Source organism: Thalassophryne amazonica, chromosome 21 (assembly GCF_902500255.1).
Source record: "Thalassophryne amazonica chromosome 21, fThaAma1.1, whole genome shotgun sequence".
In the NCBI taxonomy this organism is placed as follows: domain Eukaryota; kingdom Metazoa; phylum Chordata; class Actinopteri; order Batrachoidiformes; family Batrachoididae; genus Thalassophryne; species Thalassophryne amazonica.
Genome location: NC_047123.1, coordinates 20,063,883 through 20,087,835, shown reverse-complemented (window position 1 = coordinate 20,087,835; position 23,953 = coordinate 20,063,883). Strand labels below are relative to the sequence as shown.

The 23,953-nt window shown below is 39.6% G+C and overlaps 1 protein-coding gene and 1 pseudogene across 1 annotated transcript; both read left to right on the top strand.

Moving 5' to 3' along the window:
* Nucleotides 1-12,030: 12,030 nt before the first annotated feature.
* LOC117503445 (cysteine-rich venom protein TEL1-like) lies at nt 12,031-19,844 on the top strand. The gene is made up of 7 exons (XM_034162673.1): nt 12,031-12,121; nt 12,338-12,438; nt 12,591-12,681; nt 14,033-14,175; nt 14,263-14,357; nt 15,915-15,997; nt 19,676-19,844. The coding sequence occupies exons 1-7, from the start codon at nt 12,040-12,042 to the stop codon at nt 19,801-19,803; spliced, it is 723 nt and encodes a 240-aa protein (XP_034018564.1). The 5' UTR covers nt 12,031-12,039; the 3' UTR covers nt 19,804-19,844.
* A 1,295-nt stretch (nt 19,845-21,139) lies between these two features.
* LOC117503575 lies at nt 21,140-23,722 on the top strand (annotated as a pseudogene).
* The last annotated feature ends 231 nt before the right edge of the window (nt 23,723-23,953 follow it).

The following is a 23,953-nucleotide window of genomic DNA, read 5'->3' as shown; positions in this document are numbered from 1 at the left end:
TTTTTGATTGTTCACCTTGCAGTGTTTGTCATAGCAAATATTATAGCAGTTACTGTTTAATGTTATACTCAATATACCTAGTGTGCATTCTGATAACACTGAGTTACTGTTTATCCATACCTTGCTCAAGGGCAGCCTGCCTCACTACATCTTGCTTACAAGACTGGTATAACATCGCTGCATGTACAGTTTTTCTGGTACATGAACTGTTTACTCCTCAAAATGTATAAAGCTAGAAAATGCATTGTCTAACTGTGTGAAAAGCGTCTTGCTTTCCCGACTCAAGACCTTTGACCCCTCACGTTAGACTATTGTTTTTCCTTATAATGCTGTGAACACAGTTATTCGAAACAGCTATTTTGTGTGCATCTTTTCGGTGTGCAAACTGCGTGTATTTTGGGTGACCTGTTTTTGTTCGAAGCTTCAAATAAACTCAAGACAACAAAGACCATTCTGTTAGAATCTTTCTTATTTTTTCACCGTGTTCAGATAAAATTTATATTTTTCCACAACACCTCCATAGTGCTTTTTCTCCAGTGTTTGTTGGGATATTCGGGATTGTTGATTCACCTCTGCACTTTGGAACTTATTTGTCACAATAAAACCACAGTGATTGATATAAATCCCCCGTGTTCATGCTGCCTGCATATTGGGTTCAATCTGACTTTTTGCTGAAAACCACAACAGGTAATAATAATAAAAAAAATATATTTGAATGCGCACATGCCCAAATCCACTCGTGCTGGTTATCGTTAGGAACAGTTACACAAATAAACTATTTAACCACCAAGCAGCCATCCATGGTGCACCGTACCAGCCTCTAGCCTGATGTGCATTTGCGCATCACATATGATTTGTACATTAATGGAATGAAAAAGTTTCCTATTAACAAAAACAAATTCATAATGTGTTGGCGCCTTTATAGCAATATGTGTGTATCCAATAGCTCCTATTACATTAGGGAAACCAGCTCTCTCTGCAAATTGTGCTGTAATGTTGGAATGTGATGTAGCTGGATGACATTTGGATGATTGCGTTCCACACAGCTGGCATGGCTCTCTGCAAGGTTTGCTGTCACACTTCTGACTGATTGGAGAGCTCCCGCTGGAATACCCGTTGCCAGGAAGCGCAGTGTGGGCAGCACCTGTGTGGGCACAGATAATCCCTGGCTTCTCGCCATATTGTGCTCTGGGCCGGCCACGTTCTGCGTGCAACTCCAGTAACACTGGCCTTGGGAATCAAAATTGACTTATGAGCCAATTATCGTCGCTTGTAAGTGAATCCTCACATTCCCTTAATACAGCCTCACATTGGATTGCACCATTTCCTAAGTCCTTTGATGCTAACGCAGCCATTGTTAAAGCCATTTCATGCATCACTTTGTGCGTGCTTTTAAATTCACCCATATGATTGCAAACATGTGGGTGTGTTAATGGTTCATAAGTGTGTCTCTGGTGTCCACATCGCTCTGGTGACTTCTTTTTTTCATGCTGTTAACAGTGTCCCAGCATTACCTCTACATGTCAGCAGTGGAACAATAGCTATAGAAACATATATGCCAGCCAGGATTTTTGCATGATGCACGACACATTTCCATGGTCATTTCAGACACAATGTTGGGAAGGTGTAGTGACACGGACCCACAACAGGGGGCGTTAATGAACGGACAATGGATAAGCCAAAAAGTAACAATTTAATGTTGTGAATTGCACAACGGAATACAGACAAAAACAACTAGAGGAGTACAGTCAACTGTATACAAGGTGACGTGTGGGCAGGCTCAAGGATAGAAGACGTCTGTCCAAAGAAGAGCCGGATCCCACACGGCTTCCACCGCCAGCGGATCTGAAGAACACTGGCGCCGCCAAGTCTCAGGTGGCCACCGTCTCCAGCTGTCAGACCAGGTACTGCTGGCAGAAACAGAAACAGTTAGTGGTGGGTGTGTGAAGTCACACCCAGTAATCTCTTCGTACTTAGTTCCTCCGGGAGGGAGAACCTCCACCTCCAGAAACAATGTCACCCGTGCAGCTCCTGTTGGTCTCTTTCCTGGATGGAGTGAGAGGCGAAGAACGTCGTCCTCTCACTGTCCGCCAATCCAGCCTCCGATAGAGCCCGCAGGAACACGGCTGCACACAGACCAATATTTTTAGACAACGATAATCACAGCAGAGAAAATGACTTTGCTTGGTAGCTGATTTCTCGGCAGGGAGGTGGAGTTGCAGTCCGGCCTTTATGGTGATGGTGAGTAGTGGATGAGTGACAGCTGGTACGGATGATGAGTGACAGCTGTCACTCCCGGTCGCTCCGACGCCCTCTCGTGCTTGAAGCCCGCACTTCAAGCAGGGTGCCATCTTGTGGTGGTGGGCCAGCAGTACCTCCTCTTCAGCGGCCCACACAACACACAAACAGACACTTCCCAACATTTTAAGGAAGCATGCACTTCAAACAGATATAAACTTGGGGTCCATGAGCAGAGCAGGTATCTCTGTGGGATAAGGAGTTGCCCTACCAGTTTGTCGACCTGGGTGTTTCCCAGTCATGCTACCTTGTCTGTGTTCTTGGAAAAGACACTTGATCTGTATTGTCCCAGTCCACCCAGCTGTAAAAATGACTATCAGCCTTTGCTTTGTGTTATAATCTCTGATAAATTTAAGACAAAAACCTGCTCTTTAGCTTTACGAGATACAGTGATGAACTGTTTTGTCTTGGTGATACATCAAAATAGGTATTTTTGGTCATTTTATGTAAAAGTGTTCAATTCAGTCAAATAGAACATTTGACTCTGAGTGATTTAAGATCATATATCAAGGATCAAGGATAATGATCCGTTTATTTCTGCCCAGGAGCTCTGTCTAGATACATTTAATTATAATAACTCTGCTAACCACCCCTTCGAATCTGAAAATGATCCTGATACCTTTTTCAGTGAGAATATTGTGAGACAGTGCAAATATTTTACAGAAGAACAATTCAAAAATTATAAAATCAATGATGAAGATTTTTCAATTATACATTTCAACAGCAGAAGTCTTTCTCGTAATCTGTCCACTATTAATGATTGTTTGAAAACATCCAAAAAACGTTTTTCAGTTATTGCAATTTCAGAAACATGGTTAAATGAGGATAATAAAGATCTGGTATATCTTGATGGTTATGAATTGTTCCTGGTTAATAGGCAGACGAGAAGGGGCGGAGGTGTTGCATTGTTTGTAAGGTCAGATTATAACTGTAAACTCATTAACAACATGTCATTTACAGTGGACAACATCATGGAATGTGTTACCATAGAAATTACATCTATAAATTCCAAAAACATAGTTGTTAGTTGCATTTTACAGAGCTCCTGGGACAAATATTGACACCTTTGAAGACATTATCTTAGGAATGTACAACAAAATCAACAGAAATAAGCATTTATTTGTCTGTGGAGATTTCAATATAGATTTTTTAAACCCTCACAATCATCCACAAATTACCTCATTTATAAACACCTTGTACTGTTTAGGACTGTTTCCAACCATCATTCATCCTAGCAGAATAACTATGGATACAACAACTCTCATTGACAATATTTTAACTAACGTTATATCCGGTAATCTTAGTGGGGGACTACTGGTCAGTGATATCAGTGATCACTTGCCAGTTTTCTCAGTCTTTGCATTGGAGGGTTGTTGTATGTATCGAAGCAATACCAAATTCATGAGTAGAAAAGTAACACCTGAAACAATTGATCATTTAAGGGAGGATTTATCAAGTCAGAATTGGTCAGATGTTTTTGTTGATGATGTTGACAGGTCATATGATGCTTTCATTTCCATTTTTTCCAGTTTGTATAATAAACACTGTCCATTTGTTGACAAAATATATAGAAATCAATATAGCAACAAACCATGGATAACTAAGGGACTTCAGAGGGCATTGCTGAACACTTTAATGAATACTTCGTTAATGTGGGTAAAAATCTTGCCAGTAAAATTGACTCATCAACTAATAACTTCTGGGTAAATAATTCAACGTTTAACAAATCTGTTTCAATGTTCATTGGTGGTACTCATGAAAGGGAAATACTTGATCTGGTTCATGGTTCAAAAAGTAAGAAATCGACTGATTTTAATCATTTGGATATGGCTTTATTAAAAAAAGTTATTGATTGTATAGTAAAACCGTTCAATTATATTTGCAATATGTCACTAAGTACTGGTAAATTTCCTTCTCAAATGAAAATAGCCAAAGTAATTCCTCTGTTTAAAACTGGTGACAAACACACATTTTCTAATTATAGACCTATATCACTCCTGCCACAATTTTCCAAAATTTTGGAAAAAATATTTGCTAAAAGATTAAATGATTATTTACTGAAGCATAACATCATTTGTGAAGAACAGTATGGATTCAGAAGGTCTCGAACTACATCACATGCTTTGATGGACTTTGTGGAAAGTATAGCAACTGCAATTGACAATAAACAATACACAATAGGTGTTTTTTTTGATTTACAGAAAGCGTTTGACACAATTAACCATGGAATACTATTAAGTAAACTGCAGAAATATGGAATCAGAGGTCTGGCATATGAATGGATAGCTAGTTATTTACAAGGCAGATTTCAGTATGTTCAATTCAATAATACAAATTCTGAACTCAGGGATGTCACATGTGGGGTGCTGCAGGGCTCAGTGCTGGGTCCTTTGTTGTTTATAATCTATATAAATGATATAAGTTGGGTGTCGAGTTCACTGAGATGTGTCCTTTTTGCGGATGATACAACTGTGTTCTGTAGCGGTGAAAATCTTGAACAGCTTCTGGACATAGTGGAGAAAGAACTGGAAAAATTTAAGGTTTGGTTTGACGCTAATAAGTTGTCACTCAACCTTGGGAAAACTAAATGTATTATATTTGGAAATGAACAGGCACCCAAATGTAAAAATTTAACTATAAACAATAAGGAAATTGAGTTAGTAACAGAGAATAAATTTTAGGTGTTATAATTGATAATAAACTTAGCTGGAAACCACATATAAATTATGTGAAATCAAAATTGTCAAAAACTATAGCCATTTTGTATGAAGTCAAAGACCTACTGCCGCAAGAAGGGTTACTTACTTTATATCATTCTCTGATGGTACCATATATGACATATTGTGTTGAGTCTCACTGGTTGGCTCTCACTGCGGTATTGTATCACTTCCTGTTCCGGAGCACAGCGGTGTTTTTCTGTATCTGTTAGCTGTTTAATCTGCGCAGTTAGATTGATCTAGTTATCTAGATTACGATTTGTTTCCCAGTGTAATCTTTACGTGCCTTAACTAAAGCACTCCTTCTGCTGAATCACCTCTAAATTATTTACACATTATTCACTTTGCGTGTTTTTAGGAATCCGCTAGCTTAGCGTAGCTACTAGCTCTTAGCCGATTTAGCATGGCGGCTTCTCCTGTCTCTCCCGCACTTTTCTGCTCTGGGTGTGAAATGTTTAGTTATTCCTCGGCCTCCTTTAGCAGTAACGGTACTTGTAATAAGTGTAGCTTTTTCGTAGCTTTGGAGGCCAGGCTGGGCGAATTGGAGACTCGGCTCCGCACCGTGGAAAATTCTACAGCTAGCCAGGCCCCTGTAGTCGGTGCGGACCAAGGTAGCTTAGCCGCCGTTAGGTCCCCCCTGGCAGATCCCGAGCAGCCGGGAAAGCAGGCTGACTGGGTGACTGTGAGGAGGAAGCATAGTCCTAAACAGAAGCCCCGTGTACACCGCCAACCCGTTCACATCTCTAACCGTTTTTCCCCACTCGACGACACACCCGCCGAGGATCAAACTCTGGTTATTGGCGACTCTGTTTTGACAAATGTGAAGTTAGCGACACCAGCAACCATAGTCAATTGTCTTCCGGGGGCCAGAGCAGGCGACATTGAAGGAAATTTGAAACTGCTGGCTAAGGCTAAGCGTAAATTTGGTAAGATTGTAATTCACGTCGGCAGTAATGACACCCGGTTACGCCAATTGGAGGTCACTAAAATTAACATTAAATCGGTGTGTAACTTTGCAAAAACAATGTCGGACTCTGTAGTTTTCTCTGGGCCCCTCCCCAATCGGACCGGGAGTGACATGTTTAGCCGCATGTTCTCCTTGAATTGCTGGCTGTCTGAGTGGTGTCCAAAAAATGAGGTGGGCTTCATAGATAATTGGCAAAGCTTCTGGGGAAAACCTGGTCTTGTTAGGAGAGACGGCATCCATCCCACTTTGGATGGAGCAGCTCTCATTTCTAGAAATCTGGCCAATTTTCTTAAATCCTCCAAACCGTGACTATCCAGGGTTGGGACCAGGAAGCAGAGTTGTAGTCTTACACACCTCTCTGCAGCTTCTCTCCCCCTGCCATCCCCTCATTACCCCATCCCCGTAGAGACGGTGCCTGCTCCCAGACTACCAATAACCAGCAAAAATCTATTTAAGCATAAAAATTCAAAAAGAAAAAATAATATAGCACCTTCAACTGCACCACAGACTAAAACAGTTAAATGTGGTCTATTAAAAATTAGGTCTCTCTCTTCTAAGTCCCTGTTGGTAAATGATATAATAATTGATCAACATATTGATTTATTCTGCCTAACAGAAACCTGGTTACAGCAGGATGAATATGTTAGTTTAAATGAGTCAACACCCCCGAGTCACACTAACTGTCATAATGCTCGTAGCACGGGCCGGGGCAGAGGATTAGCAGCAATCTTCCATTCCAGCTTATTAATTAATCAAAAACCCAGACAGAGCTTTAATTCATTTGAAAGCTTGTCTCTTAGTCTTCTCCATCCCTATTGGAAGTCCCAAAAACCAGTTTTATTTGTTATTATCTATCGTCCACCTGGTCGTTACTGTGAGTTTCTCTGTGAATTTTCAGACCTTTTGTCTGACTTAGTGCTTAGCTCAGATAAGATAATTATAGTGGGCGATTTTAACATCCACACAGATGCTGAGAATGACAGCCTCAACAATGCATTTAATCTATTATTAGACTCTATTGGCTTTGCTCAAAAAGTAAATGAGTCCACCCACCACTTTAATCATATCTTAGATCTTGTTCTGACTTATGGTATGGAAATAGAAGACTTAACAGTATTCCCTGAAAACTCCCTTCTGTCTGATCATTTCTTAATAACATTTACATTTACTCTGATGGACTACCCAGCAGTGGGGAATAAGTTTCATTACACTAGAAGTCTTTCAGAAAGCGCTGTAACTAGGTTTAAGGATATGATTCCTTCTTTATGTTCTCTAATGCCATATACCAACACAGTGCAGAGTAGCTACCTAAACTCTGTAAGGGAGATAGAGTATCTCGTCAATAGTTTTACATCCTCATTGAAGACAACTTTGGATGCTGTAGCTCCTCTGAAAAAGAGAGCTTTAAATCAGAAGTGTCTGACTCCGTGGTATAACTCACAAACTCGTAGCTTAAAGCAGATAACCCGTAAGTTGGAGAGGAAATGGCATCTCACTAATTTAGATGATCTTCACTTAGCCTGGAAAAAGAGTCTGTTGCTCTATAAAAAAAAGCCCTCCGTAAAGCTAGGACATCTTTCTACTCATCACTAATTGAAGAAAATAAGAACAACCCCAGGTTTCTTTTCAGCACTGTAGCCAGGCTGACAAAGAGTCAGAGCTCTATTGAGCTGAGTATTCCATTAACTTTAACTAGTAATGACTTCATGACTTTCTTTGCTAACAAAATTTTAACTATTAGAGAAAAAATTACTCATAACCATCCCAAAGACGTATCGTTATCTTTGGCTGCTTTCAGTGATGCCAGTATTTGGTTAGACTCTTTCTCTCCGATTGTTCTGTCTGAGTTATTTTCATTAGTTACTTCATCCAAACCATCAACATGTTTATTAGACCCCATTCCTACCAGGCTGCTCAAGGAAGTCCTACCATTATTTAATGCTTCGATCTTAAATATGATCAATCTATCTTTGTTAGTTGGCTATGTACCACAGGCTTTTAAGGTGGCAGTAATTAAACCATTACTTAAAAAGCCATCACTTGACCCAGCTATCTTAGCTAATTATAGGCCAATCTCCAACCTTACTTTTCTCTCAAAAATTCTTGAAAGGGTAGTTGTAAAACAGCTAACTGATCATCTGCAGAGGAATGGTCTATTTGAAGAGTTTCAGTCAGGTTTTAGAATTCATCATAGTACAGAAACAGCATTAGTGAAGGTTACAAATGATCTTCTTATGACCTCGGACAGTGGACTCATCTCTGTGCTTGTTCTGTTAGACCTCAGTGCTGCTTTTGATACTGTTGACCATAAAATTTTATTAGAGATTAGAGCATGCCATAGGTATTAAAGGCACTGCGCTGCGGTGGTTTGAATCATATTTGTCTAATAGATTACAATTTGTTCATGTAAATGGGGAATCTTCTTCACAGACTAAAGTTAATTATGGAGTTCCACAAGGTCCTGTGCTAGGACCAATTTTATTCACTTTATACATGCTTCCCTTAGGCAGTATTATTAGACGGTATTGCTTAAATTTTCATTGTTACGCAGATGATACCCAGCTTTATCTATCCATGAAGCCAGAGGACACACACCAATTAGCTAAACTGCAGGATTGTCTTACAGACATAAAGACATGGATGACCTCTAATTTCCTGCTTTTAAACTCAGATAAAACTGAAGTTATTGTACTTGGCCCCACAAATCTTAGAAACATGGTGTCTAACCAGATCCTTACTCTGGATGGCATTACCCTGACCTCTAGTAATACTGTGAGAAATCTTGGAGTCATTTTTGATCAGGATATGTCATTCAAAGCGCATATTAAACAAATATGTAGGACTGCTTTTTTGCATTTACGCAATATCTCTAAAATCAGAAAGGTCTTGTCTCAGAGTGATGCTGAAAAACTAATTCATGCATTTATTTCCTCTAGGCTGGACTATTGTAATTCATTATTATCAGGTTGTCCTAAAAGTTCCCTAAAAAGCCTTCAGTTAATTCAAAATGCTGCAGCTAGAGTACTGACGGGGACTAGAAGGAGAGAGCATATCTCACCCATATTGGCCTCTCTTCATTGGCTTCCTGTTAATTCTAGAATAGAATTTAAAATTCTTCTTCTTACTTATAAGGTTTTGAATAATCAGGTCCCATCTTATCTTAGGGACCTCGTAGTACCATATCACCCCAATAGAGCGCTTCGCTCTCAGACTGCAGGCTTACTTGTAGTTCCTAGGGTTTGTAAGAGTAGAATGGGAGGCAGAGCCTTCAGCTTTCAGGCTCCTCTCCTGTGGAACCAGCTCCCAATTCAGATCAGGGAGACAGACACCCTCTCTACTTTTAAGATTAGGCTTAAAACTTTCCTTTTTGCCAAAGCTTATAGTTAGGGCTGGATCAGGTGACCCTGAACCATCCCTTAGTTATGCTGCTATAGACGTAGACTGCTGGGGGGTTCCCATGATGCACTGTTTCTTTCTCTTTTTGCTCTGTATGCACCACTCTGCATTTAATCATTAGTGATCGATCTCTGCTCCCCTCCACAGCATGTCTTTTTCCTGGTTCTCTCCCTCAGCCCCAACCAGTCCCAGCAGAAGACTGCCCCTCCCTGAGCCTGGTTCTGCTGGAGGTTTCTTCCTGTTCCTTCCCACTGTAGCCAAGTGCTTGCTCACAGGGGGTCGTTTTGACCGTTGGGGTTTTACATAATTATTGTATGGCCTTGCCTTACAATATAAAGCGCCTTGGGGCAACTGTTTGTTGTGATTTGGCGCTATATAAAAAAATTGATTGATTGATTGAGTCATGGGGAAACACTTACAAATCAAATACCAATCCAATATTCCTTTTGCAAAAACGAGCCATACGAATCATCTGCAATAAACAATATCGTGAACCAACTCATTCTCTATTTGTGTCTTTAAATTTATTAAAATTCTTTGATTTGGTCGATTACATTACAATTCAAACTTTATTTCGAGCGAAAAACCAAGCCTTACCGAGACATGTCCAGAGTCTGTTCTGATTGAGGGAATCCAGATATAGTTTAAGAGGTTGTGCAATTTTTATGAAACCACCAGTAAGAACAAATGTAAAGGGTTTTTGTGTGTCTGTGGTTGGGGTGAGGAAATGGAACAAATGTTCAACAGAGGTTAGAATGAGTAGTACCTTAGTGAGATTTAAGAAACTACTCAAAAAGAACATTATGTCTAAGTATCATAAAGAAGCAAATATAATTTGATTTATATGGAATGTTCAATTTAAATTTATAAGTGGGACTTATTGTATATTTGAATGTGTGGGTATGTATATGCGTATGTAGATATATAGATATGGGTAGGTGTATATGTATATAAGTGACGGTGTATATGTATGTATATATTTATGTTTGTAAAGTATATACGTATGTATATAGGTATATATGGCACAGCCCAAGCAGAGGGTCACCCCCAAGAGCCAGGTCTGCTTGAGGTTTCTTCCTTATAGGGAGTTTTTCCTCACCACAGTTGCCTAGTGCTTGCTCTGGGGGTTGGTAAGGTTAGTCCTTACTGGCGTAAAGTGCCTTGATTCGACTTTCTTGTGATCTGGTACTATATAAATATAATTATAAGTGAATAGTATATTGATGTGTATGTCTGTGTGTCGACATGTAGTAGTGAATTTATATTTATGTAAATATGACTGATTAGAATTGTTTGACTTGTACTGGCAGGGGTGAGCGCTAATAAGCTTTGCTTCAGCCCACACCCTTTCGGACTCACTAGTTTTGTCTGTGTTTGTTTGTGGAATTGTTCATTTTTTTCTATTTGAATATTTTGTGTGCCGAATAAAAAATTTTGTCACTTGTCACATATCCTGCTCTCTGGGCGTAAATACTTTGATATAGCAAGGGTTGGCATATTTGTGGCAAAGGGTCATAATTATTTCTGGTTATTGTCAGGAAAATGTCCAGAATTAGTCATTTAAGCACAAAGTCTGTTTTTAACCACACTGAAATCTGAGTATCATTAGTTATAGTTGTTTTATCCATTATCATGCCACCATTTCAGTTTTGCCAAAGGGTTCCATTAAGAGACAAATTGATCTCCTTGTTACACTATGCATATATCATTCAATTAACGCGCAAATGATGAAGCTATTTTAGTGACTAATATGGCAGGATAATTATTATAGCAAATATAGAAGAACCGGTGACGAGCAAATATGCCAATCTCAATGAACCCATGAGTCATCCATTGTGACAATCATAAACTATTTTCATCCTCACTCTGGGCATCAAGAATCAGTCTCAATGCTTGTGCAGCTGTAAATCTTGCTATTCTAGGTCTGTTGTTCGTGTGTCCCTGCAAAACAGCAAAATATAATGATTAGAGTTGGCAAATTACAATACCATCTGAGGGTATAATGTTGGAAATCTCATAGATCTTCCCTGGGGGGTCACAAGTGACACTGCACAAGTTTGAATTATGCTTGCCACACGGATCAGCCGATCCTTGCAAAATTCTACAAGCAACTGCAGGACAAATACAATGATAAATTTATGGTAGGAAACCTTTTCAATTATAATTAGAAAAATTGTGCACAAAAATATATGCCCGGGGTCACAAGTGACCCCACTTGGAGACATACCGAAATTGAGGATCACACATTTTGCTTATCATAAGAGAAGCATGAATCCCCGTTGCCAAAGAAATGTAAAAGTGAAGGGAAATAAAATCATGGCCGGTAATGGCATAATACAATCTGCAACCTCACAACTAGATAACACAAAATCCGACCCACTGTAGCTTTAAAGAAAGAACATTTACATTTGTCTTTCCATGAAATTTGTCTGTATTTGATGTGTGTAATGTAAAGCCCTTGCCCCTTTATCACAGTTGCCTTTAAGAACAGACGTACCTTGTAAACACAACTCTGCCCCGTTCTGAACTTTCCAAACATAACCAAGGACATTAGCTTTGGTTGCTGTGTGCAATCTGAGATGCCCTTGAGTTTGTCGGCGTGGCCAGTGGTATATAAATCACACCTGTGACTCTCAGAGACCAGCAGTCCTGGATTTAACCATGACCATGTACACTTTTACGTTCTTGTGCACATTGGGCGCCGTCGCTGTGCATCAGATGTCTGGCGCCTGCATGGGGAATGTAAGTAAAATAACCCATCACCACTGAAGTGCAATATCGTGAACATCTTAAACAATTAATGTCTTTTTTCACCCCGTTTGCTGTCTCTGAACATCATTGCCAATGAAGGGTAAGTGCACGCTGTCTAATGTAACTGTTAGTCATAATCACCGACATCTAGTATATTCAAAGTCTGTCGGTTCTGATGCTCCAAAGTCATTTGTGTCTTTTTCTTTACATGAAGTCTTGGCCACTGTCTCAGAACAGAATGAGATTGTGAACAAGCACAACACCCTGAGGAGAAACGTGCAGCCGACCGCCAGCAACATGCTGAAGATGGTAAAACTCTGTCATACAGGACATTAAACTGACTGCAGAATTTCAAAACATTTTCATTGGGCAAAGTAATAAGAAAACGATGATGCAGACAGGGAGAATCACTGAGGTTATTTCGAGATGCTGATTTAATCTTCATTCTCTGCTTCCTGCAGAGCTGGAACAGCGAGGCTGCAGCCAACGCTCAGAGATGGGCCAACACTTGCTCCATGAACCACAGTCCAGACAGCTCAAGAAAAATCAGCAGTAACTTCCTCTTTCAAATTGCAGCCGCCAAGGTTGGGTAGGATTACTTGGAAAGAATACATGTGGATTACATGTATATGTACATACATTTGGATTACTTGTAATCTGATTACTTTTGGATTACATTTCAAAGTAATCCTACCCAACCCTGGCAGTCGCACCTTCAAATTCAAATTTCAATTTTAATTACCACAGAAAAATAATTTAAAAAAAAACTTTCAACATCCTAATCCACCAACTGCATGTTTCTAGGGGCTCTAAAAGACAGAAAACAGATTTTGGGCTTAAATTCTAAATAATGGAGTTTCTGTACACACAGAAAAGAGTGAGAGTTTGAGGTCATGAAACCCCAATCAAATCAAAATCAAATCAAATCAATTTTATTTATATAGTGCCAAATCACAACAAACGGTTGCCCCAAGGCGCTTTATATTGTAAGGCAAAAGCCATACAATAATTACAGAAAAACCCCAACGGTCAAAACGTCCCCCTGTGAGCAAGCGCTTGGCGACAGTGGGAAGGAAAAACTCCCTTTTAACAGGAAGAAACCTCCAGCAGAACCAGGCTCAGGGAGGGGCAGTCTTCTGCTGGGACTGGTTGGGGCTGAGGGGAGAGAATCAGGAAAAAGACATGCTGTGGAGGGGAGCAGAGATCAATCACTAATGATTAAATGCAGAGTGGTGCATACAGAGCAAAAAGAGAAAGAAACACTCAGTGCATCATGGGAACCCCCCAGCAGTCTACGTCTATAGCAGCATAACTAAGGGATGGTTCAGGGTCACCTGATCCAGCCCTAACTATAAGCTTTAGCAAAAAGGAAAGTTTTAAGCCTAATCTTAAAAGTAGAGAGGGTGTCTGTCTCCCTGAGACAGACCTCCGAATTGGGAGCTGGTTCCAGAGGAGAGGAGCCTGAAAGCTGAAGGCTCTGCCTCCCATTCTACTCTTAAAAACCCTACGAACTACAAGTAAGCCTGCAGTCTGAGAACGAAGCGCTCTATTGGGGTGATATGGTACTAAGAGTTCCCTAAGATAAGATGGGACCTGATTATTCAAAACCTTATAAGTAAGAAGAAGAATTTTAAATTCTATTCTAGAATTAACAGGAAGCCAATGAAGAGAGGCCAATATGGGTGAAATATGCTCTCTCCTTCTAGTCCCCGTCAGTACTCTAGCTGCAGCAATCATGAGGTTAATAAAAAAAATAGATTTAGCAAAATATGACCCCTTGAAAACATCAGAAACAAAGAAAAAGGCTCGATTTTACCTACAATTTTCTTTTTCCATGACAATAATAAAACATGATCATGCGTACTTTTATCCAGGCTGACTTTCTTTTTCTTACCATTTGCAGCTGGTGGTTGTGGGGAGAACCTGTACATGTCCAGCTTTAAAAACACCTGGAGCAACGCTATCCAGTCATGGTACGATGAGGTGAAGGACTTCCGCTACGGACTTGGCTCTACAAACGGAGGAGTTATTGGACACTATACACAGGTGGAGCCACATGCTGCAGAACAATATTGCTTCTGAGAGAAACTATCACAGCTGGACTGATGATTTTGTCTTTTATTTGTGGCACAGCTTGTGTGGTACAGGTCCAACCAGATCGGCTGTGCCATGGCCTACTGTCCCAACGCTGCATACAAGTACTTCTACGTGTGCCAATACTGCCCACCGTAAGTACAACATTTTTGGCAATTCCATTTCTAAATGATACTTATGTCTTTGATAATGACATGAAAATGTAAGGGCTGCTTCACACAGTACAGTTAAGTACAAATCTGGGCGACTCACGGCGGAACAGCTTGTATGAGTGAACCACGAAAACATCGAGCCGACGGGCAGGGGTGCACAATCTCGGTGCAATGGTGTTGTACACGTGATGGTGTCGTGTGAGTAGCTGGGATGAGGTGCACCACATCACTTCGCTGATATGGAGGAAAATACAATAAAAACCAGCTGTATAATTAGTGAATGTCACTGGGTTGATATAAATAATATATAAAAGGGGACACAATACAGAACCCCACGGTTAAATAACCCTGGGTAATAAAAAAAATGCCACTCACTGGATTCGGGCAGAAAAAAATGCCTGAAATCAACGACATGAAGGAGGTGCACTGTGTGTGGCCATTGCAGCCTGGCAAAAGGCGAAAGATGTTTTATATATTTCCACATGAGGACAGCAGGCAGAGACACACGCCTCACAGAGGAATGTTATAAGTTCATGTCCTTCCAAACGCGGAATGTGTTCTCAAGCTGGAACGTCCAGGAGCAGAGATCTTTACAGTCGCTATGTGCACCCCCTTGTCTGTTCAGCACCCAGACCAGTGTGTAACTCTCTGTGTTATGTGGTCATTCATTTTCATTATTTGTTATGTAATTGCATATGTAGGTATTGTTGTAACTATTTTATAGCTGTCCTGGTGCTGGTGTCTGTGTTTTTAATGTGTGCACTGAGCCGCCATCCAGTTGTCAGTGTGCTGTGATCAGCTGACAGGCCCCTCCCCATGCTGTGCATGATCAGACCTGACTGTCCCAGGTCTGATCGCGCACAGTGCCCCCATGTGATCAATGCACACAGTGCCCCCATGTGATCAGATCTGTACATACATATAAGCATTTTATGCAAGTGTGCTTCCCCCCCGGCACGCCAGACACACGAGCACACGTGTGAGACACATGCACCACATGTGTGTGGGTTTTTGCAACTCCACTCTCGTGGGGGCACTTAGACAAATTTCACATGTAGCTTGACAGTGATCGTCTGTTAACTGTTGTCGTGTTAACAGTGCAAATGGCCACACATTTTCTAAGTGCCAAGCAAACGGTGTTAGATGTTTGTGTGTGTCAGCTGGAATTTGGCTGACACCTGCCGCAAGAGGGTTCGATGGGCTCTCACAGGGCACACTCTGTCTTTCATCTGCTGGTGTGCACAAATACCTGTAGCAACAGGTGTACGAGGCGTTGGAAGCAGCTACGATTTTACATGTATTGCATACGATTCCTGCTTTATGCGCACTTCATGTGCAATTCGACCAAATTTGCACTACGTGTGAAGGGGCCCTAAGGTGTTTGCAGCCAAAGCAGAAAAAAATAATCTAAGTGTGCATTTAATTGTTACATTGTGTGAAACTTGCAGTTATTTAAAAGCATTTTGACTTCTTAATGACGTGTTTGGATCATTATTCAGCGTGACGATTTCATGTCTTGTGCTGTGACCAACATTTTAGTGGAAACTACCAGTACAAATACCCCTACAAGTCAGGACCTTCCTGTGCAGACTGCCCCAATGCTTGCGACAACAAGCTGTGCAGTAAGTAGACACATACAGCAACAGTCCACTAGATGTCACCATCATAGCCTTTTGAATGTTCATAAATGTTTATAAATTAATTTTTGTTCTACATAGAAATTTTCAGAAGTTTATCTCAGCCATATCAGAATTCTGATGTGCTAACCTTAATACCAACCCTAAACCTTTCAAAATAAAGTGATTTTCAAGGTTGCTTGACAGCTGAGAGACTCATTTAGAGATTCATTCTGATTCTATAATTGTGCAGCAATAGTGCCCTACCAGAAGTGGCGGCCAGAGTCAGAAGCACAGAAATGTCTGCTTTACGCCACCTTCCCATATTGTTCGGAACACTTCAAACCTGAAAATACCATTGTACACAAAAGTTTTGGCACCCCTGATAATTTTTATGATTTTCCTTTATAAATTATTGGTTGTCTGGATCAGAAATTTCAGTTAAATATATCATATAGCAGATGAACACACTGATATTTGAGAAGTGAAATGAAGTTTGTAGTATTTACAGAAAGTGTGCAATAATTATTTAAACAAAATTAGGCAGGTGCATAAATTTGGGCACCCTTGTCTTTTTATTGATTTGAATACATTTAGCGCTAATTATTGGAGCACAAAATTGGTTTGGTAAGCTCATTGACCCTTGACCTCCTTACACAGGTGAATCCAATCATGAGAAAGGGTATTTAAGGTGGCATTTGCAAATGTTTCTCCTTTTTGTATGTCTTCTAATGAGTGGGAACAAAGTTGAGGGTCACATGGATTACAGTCAATATCAGCATTTTCTTGAGAACAATGTTCATGAATCAGTGATAAAGTTGAAGTTGCGCCGGTGCTGGATCTTTCAACAAGACAACAACCCTAAACACTGCTCAAAATCTACTAAAGCATTCATGCAGAGGAACAAGTACAATGTTCTGGAATGGCCATCTCAGTCCCCAGACCTGAATATTTTTGAAAATCTGTGGTGTGATTTTAAGCGGGTTGTCCATGCTCGGAAACCAACAAACCTGAGACGTTTTGTAAAGATGAATGGTCCAAAATACCTTCAACCAGAATACAGACTCATTGAAAGCTATAGGAAGCGTTTAGAGGCTGTTATTTCTGCAAAAGGAGGATCTACTACTAAATATTGATGTATTTTTTCTGTTGGGGTGCCCAAATTTATGCACCTGCCTAATTTTGTTTAAAGAATTATTTCACATTTTCTGTAAATCTTATAAACTTCATTTCACTTCTCAAATATCACTGTGTTTGTCTGCTATATGATATATTTAACTGAAATTTCTGATCCAAACAACCAATGATTTATAAAGGAAAATCATGGAAATCATCGGAGGTGCCCAAACTTTTACATACAACTGTAATTTCCAGAACCAAAATGGTAAATGATTTTGGTGATTTGTTTTAGTTTTGAAAACATTTTGCTTTTTTTTTTTTTTTTTTTTTTAAGTATTTTGAAACAGTGGAATCCCACTTATGCACTTGATGTTGTTTTCATAGTTTCAAGCTTTATAGAAAGACTGAACCATTATCTGATGTAATTGCTTTATTTAGTTTTACAAGAATTTCATGAAGGTGAATACTTTTCTGGCACATTTTTTTCTTTCTTTCAAAACTGAATTGTTTTTTAAACCAGCGAATCCCCACTGTCCACTAGATGTCACTATCACAGTTCATTTCATGCATTTTGATTAACTGAATCTTTTTTCTGATCCAGATGGTTTACTCACTTCACTATTTCCAGTATTTTGAAACAATGACTTATTTTCTGCAGCAATTTATGAATCAATGATTGTATTGTGTTTTTCTAGACATTTAATAATTAACTGAGCAATTGTTTCATTTCTTTATATATATATATTGCAGTATTCCTGTGAATAACTTTATGACACAGTTCTCTCTCTCTCTCTCTCTGAGCATTTTAAAATTGTGAATAAATTTTCTCAACCACAGAATCCCCACTGTAGATGCTGTTTCAAGTATTTTGGAAATGTTTAATGATTTTCTGACGCAAGAGTTTCATTTGGATTAGCAAACATTTCAAAACAATGAGTCAGTTTTCAGACACAGTTGATACTTTTATTAATTAATTTTTTAAAAACATTTTAAACACTGAATCATTTTCCAAATCAACAATCCCCACTTTTCACTGAATGTCACCAGCACATTTATTGTTTCAAAATATTGAAACACTAAATGTCACCAGCATGATGTTTTATTCAGATGACATTCAGTGTTTCAATATTTTGTTTCTTTTTTCTGACAAAGTTAGTTCTGTTTCCAGCATCACAGTGCCATTTACTTTTATTTAGTGTCGCAACTTGTGTTTTGAAATGGAGAATTATTTTCTGAAGCAGTTATTGTAAATTTCCGGCAATGGTTTCATTTAGTTTTTAGAGGGGCATTATTTAATTTACAGTAGCATTTAGCATTTAGCTGTGAGGCTTCAGATTGCAAACCATTCAGCTACACCCAAAAATAGCTGTTTTTGGGGTGGGGGTCTTTTAGGTGAGCTGACATTGCTGAAAATTTTAAATATTGTGTGATTCTTGTTGGCTCAAGTTAGGTGATGTTAGCTTACCTGCTAACGCCAATCAGCTCCTAACTGGACTATACTGTCAAGCTAGCTAACACCACTGTGTCATAGTTTGAAAACATTTATAGTCAATGTAATGTCATAACTGATAACAGCGTAACTTCTGTTACACCGTCTGTATTTGTGGCCATTATCTTCAGTATGGTGCATCTATGTTTTAGCAACACCCAAATGTAATAACTTCCACTGCTGACAAATGAGGCCAACGCGGAAGTGCGAAAAGCTGTTTTAAACAACACATTTATGAATAATTAGGGACATGGTTTCTTCGAGTGACAGCGAGTATATATGCTGGGTGTAGACGGTTGCTGTTGTAGTTATAGCGGCCTTGAACAGCTAGTGGCTGCTTGCTGTTCGAGTGTGTTTGTCCTTTCTGAGCAGTTTATTAGAAATATCTGAGATCATATGTCTTACTTTGCTGTTAATTGCATTAACAGACTGTCTAAGAAGTTGATGCACCAGTATTTCTGTTGAGTGAAATTTTAGCATTGTTTAATTTGCATGTTAGCACCTTTAGCACAAATTAGCATTCATCAGTGGCTTGGTGACGTTACCTCTGTTGGTGATGCCACAGTTACTGAGGAAATAAGGTGGTCATACTTTTTGACACCTACAACCAAGCTACCTGTTTTGAAAACCTCTGTCCAGTCTGCAAAAATATGCTTTAATAAAACACCTGAACCAAAGTAGGCCTGTTAGACCGAGCTTATATGGCAATGTTGAGATGGGGAGTTGTGCTTGGATTTAATTCGTACCACATGGGTCACGTCAGTCTTGCTCAAACTCCACCAACTTACTCATTTATGCATTGGCCCAGAGTTGGCTAGTGTCAGGCAACATGTAGGTAATGTCATAGAGATTTGTCTAGTACATATACAGTGTAGGTGAGCATGCATGAGGGTAGGGTATTGAGTGGTTGGAAATCTGAAACATCACCACTAGATGTTGCTGAAAACTACAGAAAACACCTTTAAATAGGAACTCTCATGCAGCCATTTATTTTCCTCTCTCTCTCTCTCTCTCTCTCTCTCTCTCTCTCTCTCTCTCTCTCTCTCTCTCTCTCTCTCTCTCTCTCTCTATTCCAGCCAACCCCTGTCCTTACACTGATAAGTACAACAACTGTGCTGAACTGAAGCAGCAGTGGACCTGCAACAACAAGGATGTGGCCGCTTGGTGTCCCGCTTCTTGCCAATGCACGACTCAAATTATCTAAATACTGGTCCGCTGGACCCTTCAGGCTCATCAGCCTTTTGTGTAAAAATTATATATATTAAAAAAAAATCTTCACATTCAGATTTCTGTTCTTATTTTTTGACTTCACTATTACACTTTTTCTATCCTCCACTTGTCAGAAATCCTCCAGTTGGGGAAAATCAATAATCGATCGATAGATAGATAGATAGATAGAGAGAGAGAGAGAGAGAGAGAGAGAGAGAGAGAGAGAGAGAGAGAGAGATAGAGAGAGAGAGAGAGAGAGAGAGAGAGATAGATAGATAGATAGATAGATAGATAGATAGATAGATAGATAGATAGAGTGAGTGAGTGAGTGAGTGAGTGAGTGAGTGAGTGAGTGAGTGAGTGAGTGAGTGAGTGAGTGAGTGAGTGAGTGAGTGAGTGAGTGAGTGAGTGAGTGAGTGAGTGAGTGAGTGAGTGAGTTTCGGCCCAGATGGGATGTCGAAACACTATGTTCAAGAAAGTAGATGGGGTTCGTCTTTGGCTCATGCTCCAAATCTTCACCAACTTTCATGAAGATTGGTTAAGGGGTTGTAAAGTTGACAAAGGGGGTGCGAGGGGGGGTCACCTTATATTGTCAAACAAAAAAACAAAACAAAAAAAAACTGTATTTCAAGGTTTACCCAGAGTGCCTTCAAATGTTCTCGGATAATGTCCATCCTTACAGTGGGTTTCATGAAAATCAGTCAACCAGTTTTTGAGACATTGATGAAAAACTTACAAAACATCTCTCATAAAGTTAAGAAAGTGAAAAAACAAACAAACAAAACAGTCTCTTAATGCAAATAAAAGTAAGTCCCTTTGCACTGAAAAAACAGAATAGTTGAACCAACTTAAAAAAGCATTACAATTGGTAAAAACTTGAATGAATTAAGTTGTTTGAACTTAAGTTTGTAAGTTAGATCAACTCTAGATCAACTTTAACTTACAAACTTAAGTTCAAACAATTCATTCAGGTTTTACTAATTTAACACTTTTTAAGTTGTTTTCTTTTTTCAGTGTTGTTTTCACTTGGGGTCACCATCCAAGCTGGGTGGGTCTGCATGTTGATTTAGCACAGGTTTTATGCCGCATGCCCTTCCTGACGTAACTCCACATTACATGGAGAGCTGTGGCAGGGGACTGGGATATTCTTTAAATTCTATAAATTGTTAAGGTCACCAAATTAGAAACATTTGTTAAATTTTATCAGTGCTCTCAATGTTAATGAATCTTTTAAATGTTATCAACACACAATGTTACCAAAGTTTGACACAAATATCATGTGCTCATTTTGCACAAATTATTCATGTAACCTGGCATCAGAAAACGCTCAGAGACCAACAGTCCTGGATTTAACCACGACCATGTACACCTTTACATTCTTGTGCACGTTGGGCGTCGTCGCTGTGCTTCAGATGTCTGGCGCCTGCATGGGGCATGTAAGTAAAATAAACCATCACCACTGAAGTGTAATATCGTTAACATCTTTAAATTAATGTCTTTTTTCACCCCGTTTGCTGTCTCTGAACATCATTGCCAATGAAGGGTAAGTGCACACTGTCTAATGTAACCGTTAGTCATAATCACCGACATCCAGTATATTCAGTCTGTCGGTTCTGATGCTACGTTCTCTTTTTGTGTCTTTTTCTTTAGATGAAGTCTTGGCCACTGTCTCAGAACAGAGTGAGACTGTGAACAAGCACAACACCCTGAGGAGAAACGTGCAGCCGACCGCCAGCAACATGCTGAAGATGGTAAAACTCTGTCATACAGGACATTAAACTGACTGCAGAATTTCAAAACATTTTCATTGGGCAAACTAATAAGAAAACGATGATGCAGACAGGGAGAATCACTGAGGTTATTCTGAGATGCTGATTTAATCTTCATTCTCTGCTTCCTGCAGAGCTGGAACAGCGAGGCTGCAGCCAACGCTCAGAGATGGGCCAACACTTGCTCCATGAACCACAGTCCAGACAGCTCAAGAGAGATTAGCAGTAACTTCCTCTTTCAAATTGCAGCCGCACCTTCAAATTCAAATTTCAATTGAAATTACCACAGAAAAATAAAAAAAAAGTTTCAACATCCTAATCCACCAACTGCATGTGGTGCACTATGTGTCAGTGCTTCTGTGCACGTTTCTGTGCAAACAATGATTGTATGATCTTAAGTTTGGAGTCCAATTATTTGTAGGATGCATGTTTCTAGGGGCTCTAAAAGCCAGAAAACAGATATTTTGGGCTTAAATTCTTCAGAGACACCAAGTCTGTATTTGATCTGCGTGATCTATGAATTTTGGGTCACAATGCATCTACTGGATAGCAGTGTAAATAGCATCCAACTGTCATACGGTCACCTTTCAGTGCACTCCTGTATTACACTTAAACAGTATTTTCAGTTTTGCAAATGCCTTTTTTTTTTTACAAATGAAAAAAAAAAAACATATTTACAAATACAGATTTGTTTGTAAAAACCATCACACGTTACAGTAACGTGTGTTGTTTTTCTTTACAACCAACCAACCAACCAGTGATGAGGAGGCTCAATTTCACATAATGCCTTTGGGCATCTGTGAGTTTTAATGCTGAAACATTCAGAATTAGTGCATTACTTTAAACTAAAATATATTTGTGATATTTTCACTTTGTAAAAATGACATTTAACGTTAATATCAATAAACCAGCTGGTATTAGTTTGGTTTTTAAATCAAACCATAAGTCAAACCTGCTTTACTGTTTATGCCTTTTGCCCACATCTGGACCACTGTATGCTGTAAATGTAAATGACTCTTCCTTACAGCAGTGAACAGGGTGCACAAAGATAGCAGCTCTGACTCTGTTTGTGTTGGGTTTGTGATTGCCTTTGATTCTACTCAAAAGCATCAGTGTGCTTAAACGCAAAACTGGCTTGTCAGTAGCTGACATTGTACCAGAGTCAATACTCAACAGTTAACGGTTATTGAAGCTAACTTTTTCATTAGTTGTGCCCACCACTGAGTTTAGAAATGGACTTCCTTGACATATGTCACAGAAATTAAATTTTGCTTAAAAGTGGAGTTTCTGTACACACAGAGAAGAGTGAGAGTTTGAGGTCATGAAACCCCAATCATGAGGTTAATAAAAAAAATAGATTTAGCAAAATATGACCCCTTGAAAACATCAGAAACAAAGAAAAAAGCTCGATTTTACCTACAATTTTCTTTTTTCATGACAATAATAAAACGTGATCATGTGTACTTTTATCCAGGCTGACTTTCTTTTTCTTACCATTTGCAGCTGGTGGTTGTGGGGAGAACCTGTACATGTCCAGTTTTAAAAACACCTGGAGCAACGCTATCCAGTTGTGATACGATGAGGTGAAGGACTTCCGCTATGGAGTTGGCGCTATAAATGGAGGAGCTATACACAGGTGGCGCCACATGCTGTGGAACAACATTGCTTCTGAGAGAAACTCCCACAGCTGGACTGATGACTTTGTCTTTTATTTGTGGCACAGCTTGTGTGGTACAGGTCCAACCAGATCGGCTGTGCCATGGCCTATTGTCCCGACGCTGCATACAAGTACTTCTATGTGTGCCAATACTGCCCACTGTAAGTATAACATTTTTTAGCAATTCCATTTTTAAATGTTACTTTTATCTTTGTTAATGACTTAAAAATGTAAGGTGGGTGCAGCCAAAGCAGAAGAAAAAATCTAACTGTGCATTTAATTGTTACATTGTTTGAAACTTTACAGTTATTTAAAAGCATTTTGACTTCTTAGTGACGTGGTTGGACCGTTATCCATCGTGACGATTTAATGTCTTGTGCTGTGTCCAACATTTTAGTGGAAACTACCAGGACAAACACCCCTACAAGTCAGGACCTTCCTGTGCAGACTGCGCCAACGATTGCGAGGACAAGCTGTGCAGTAAGTAGACACATACAGCAACAGTCCACTAGATGTCGCCATCACAGCCTTTTGAATGTTCATAAATGTTTATAAGAGTGGTTGGCAATCTGAAACATCACCACCTGATGTTGCTGAAAACTACACAATATAACTTTAAATAATATAAACTCTCATGCAGCCATTTATTTTCCCCTCTCTCTCCCTCTCTCTCTCTCGCTCTGTGTCTCTCTCTCTATTCCACCCAACCCCTGTCCTTA

Bases quoted from the DNA above. Each gene is read 5' to 3' on its own strand.
- LOC117503445 (XM_034162673.1), top strand. From the start codon at position 12,040: ATGACCATGTACACTTTTACGTTCTTGTGCACATTGGGCGCCGTCGCT. The intron at 14,358-15,914 runs GTAAGTACAACA...CCAACATTTTAG, and splicing joins GTGTGCCAATACTGCCCACC to TGGAAACTACCAGTACAAAT. The intron at 15,998-19,675 runs GTAAGTAGACAC...TCTCTATTCCAG, and splicing joins TTGCGACAACAAGCTGTGCA to CCAACCCCTGTCCTTACACT.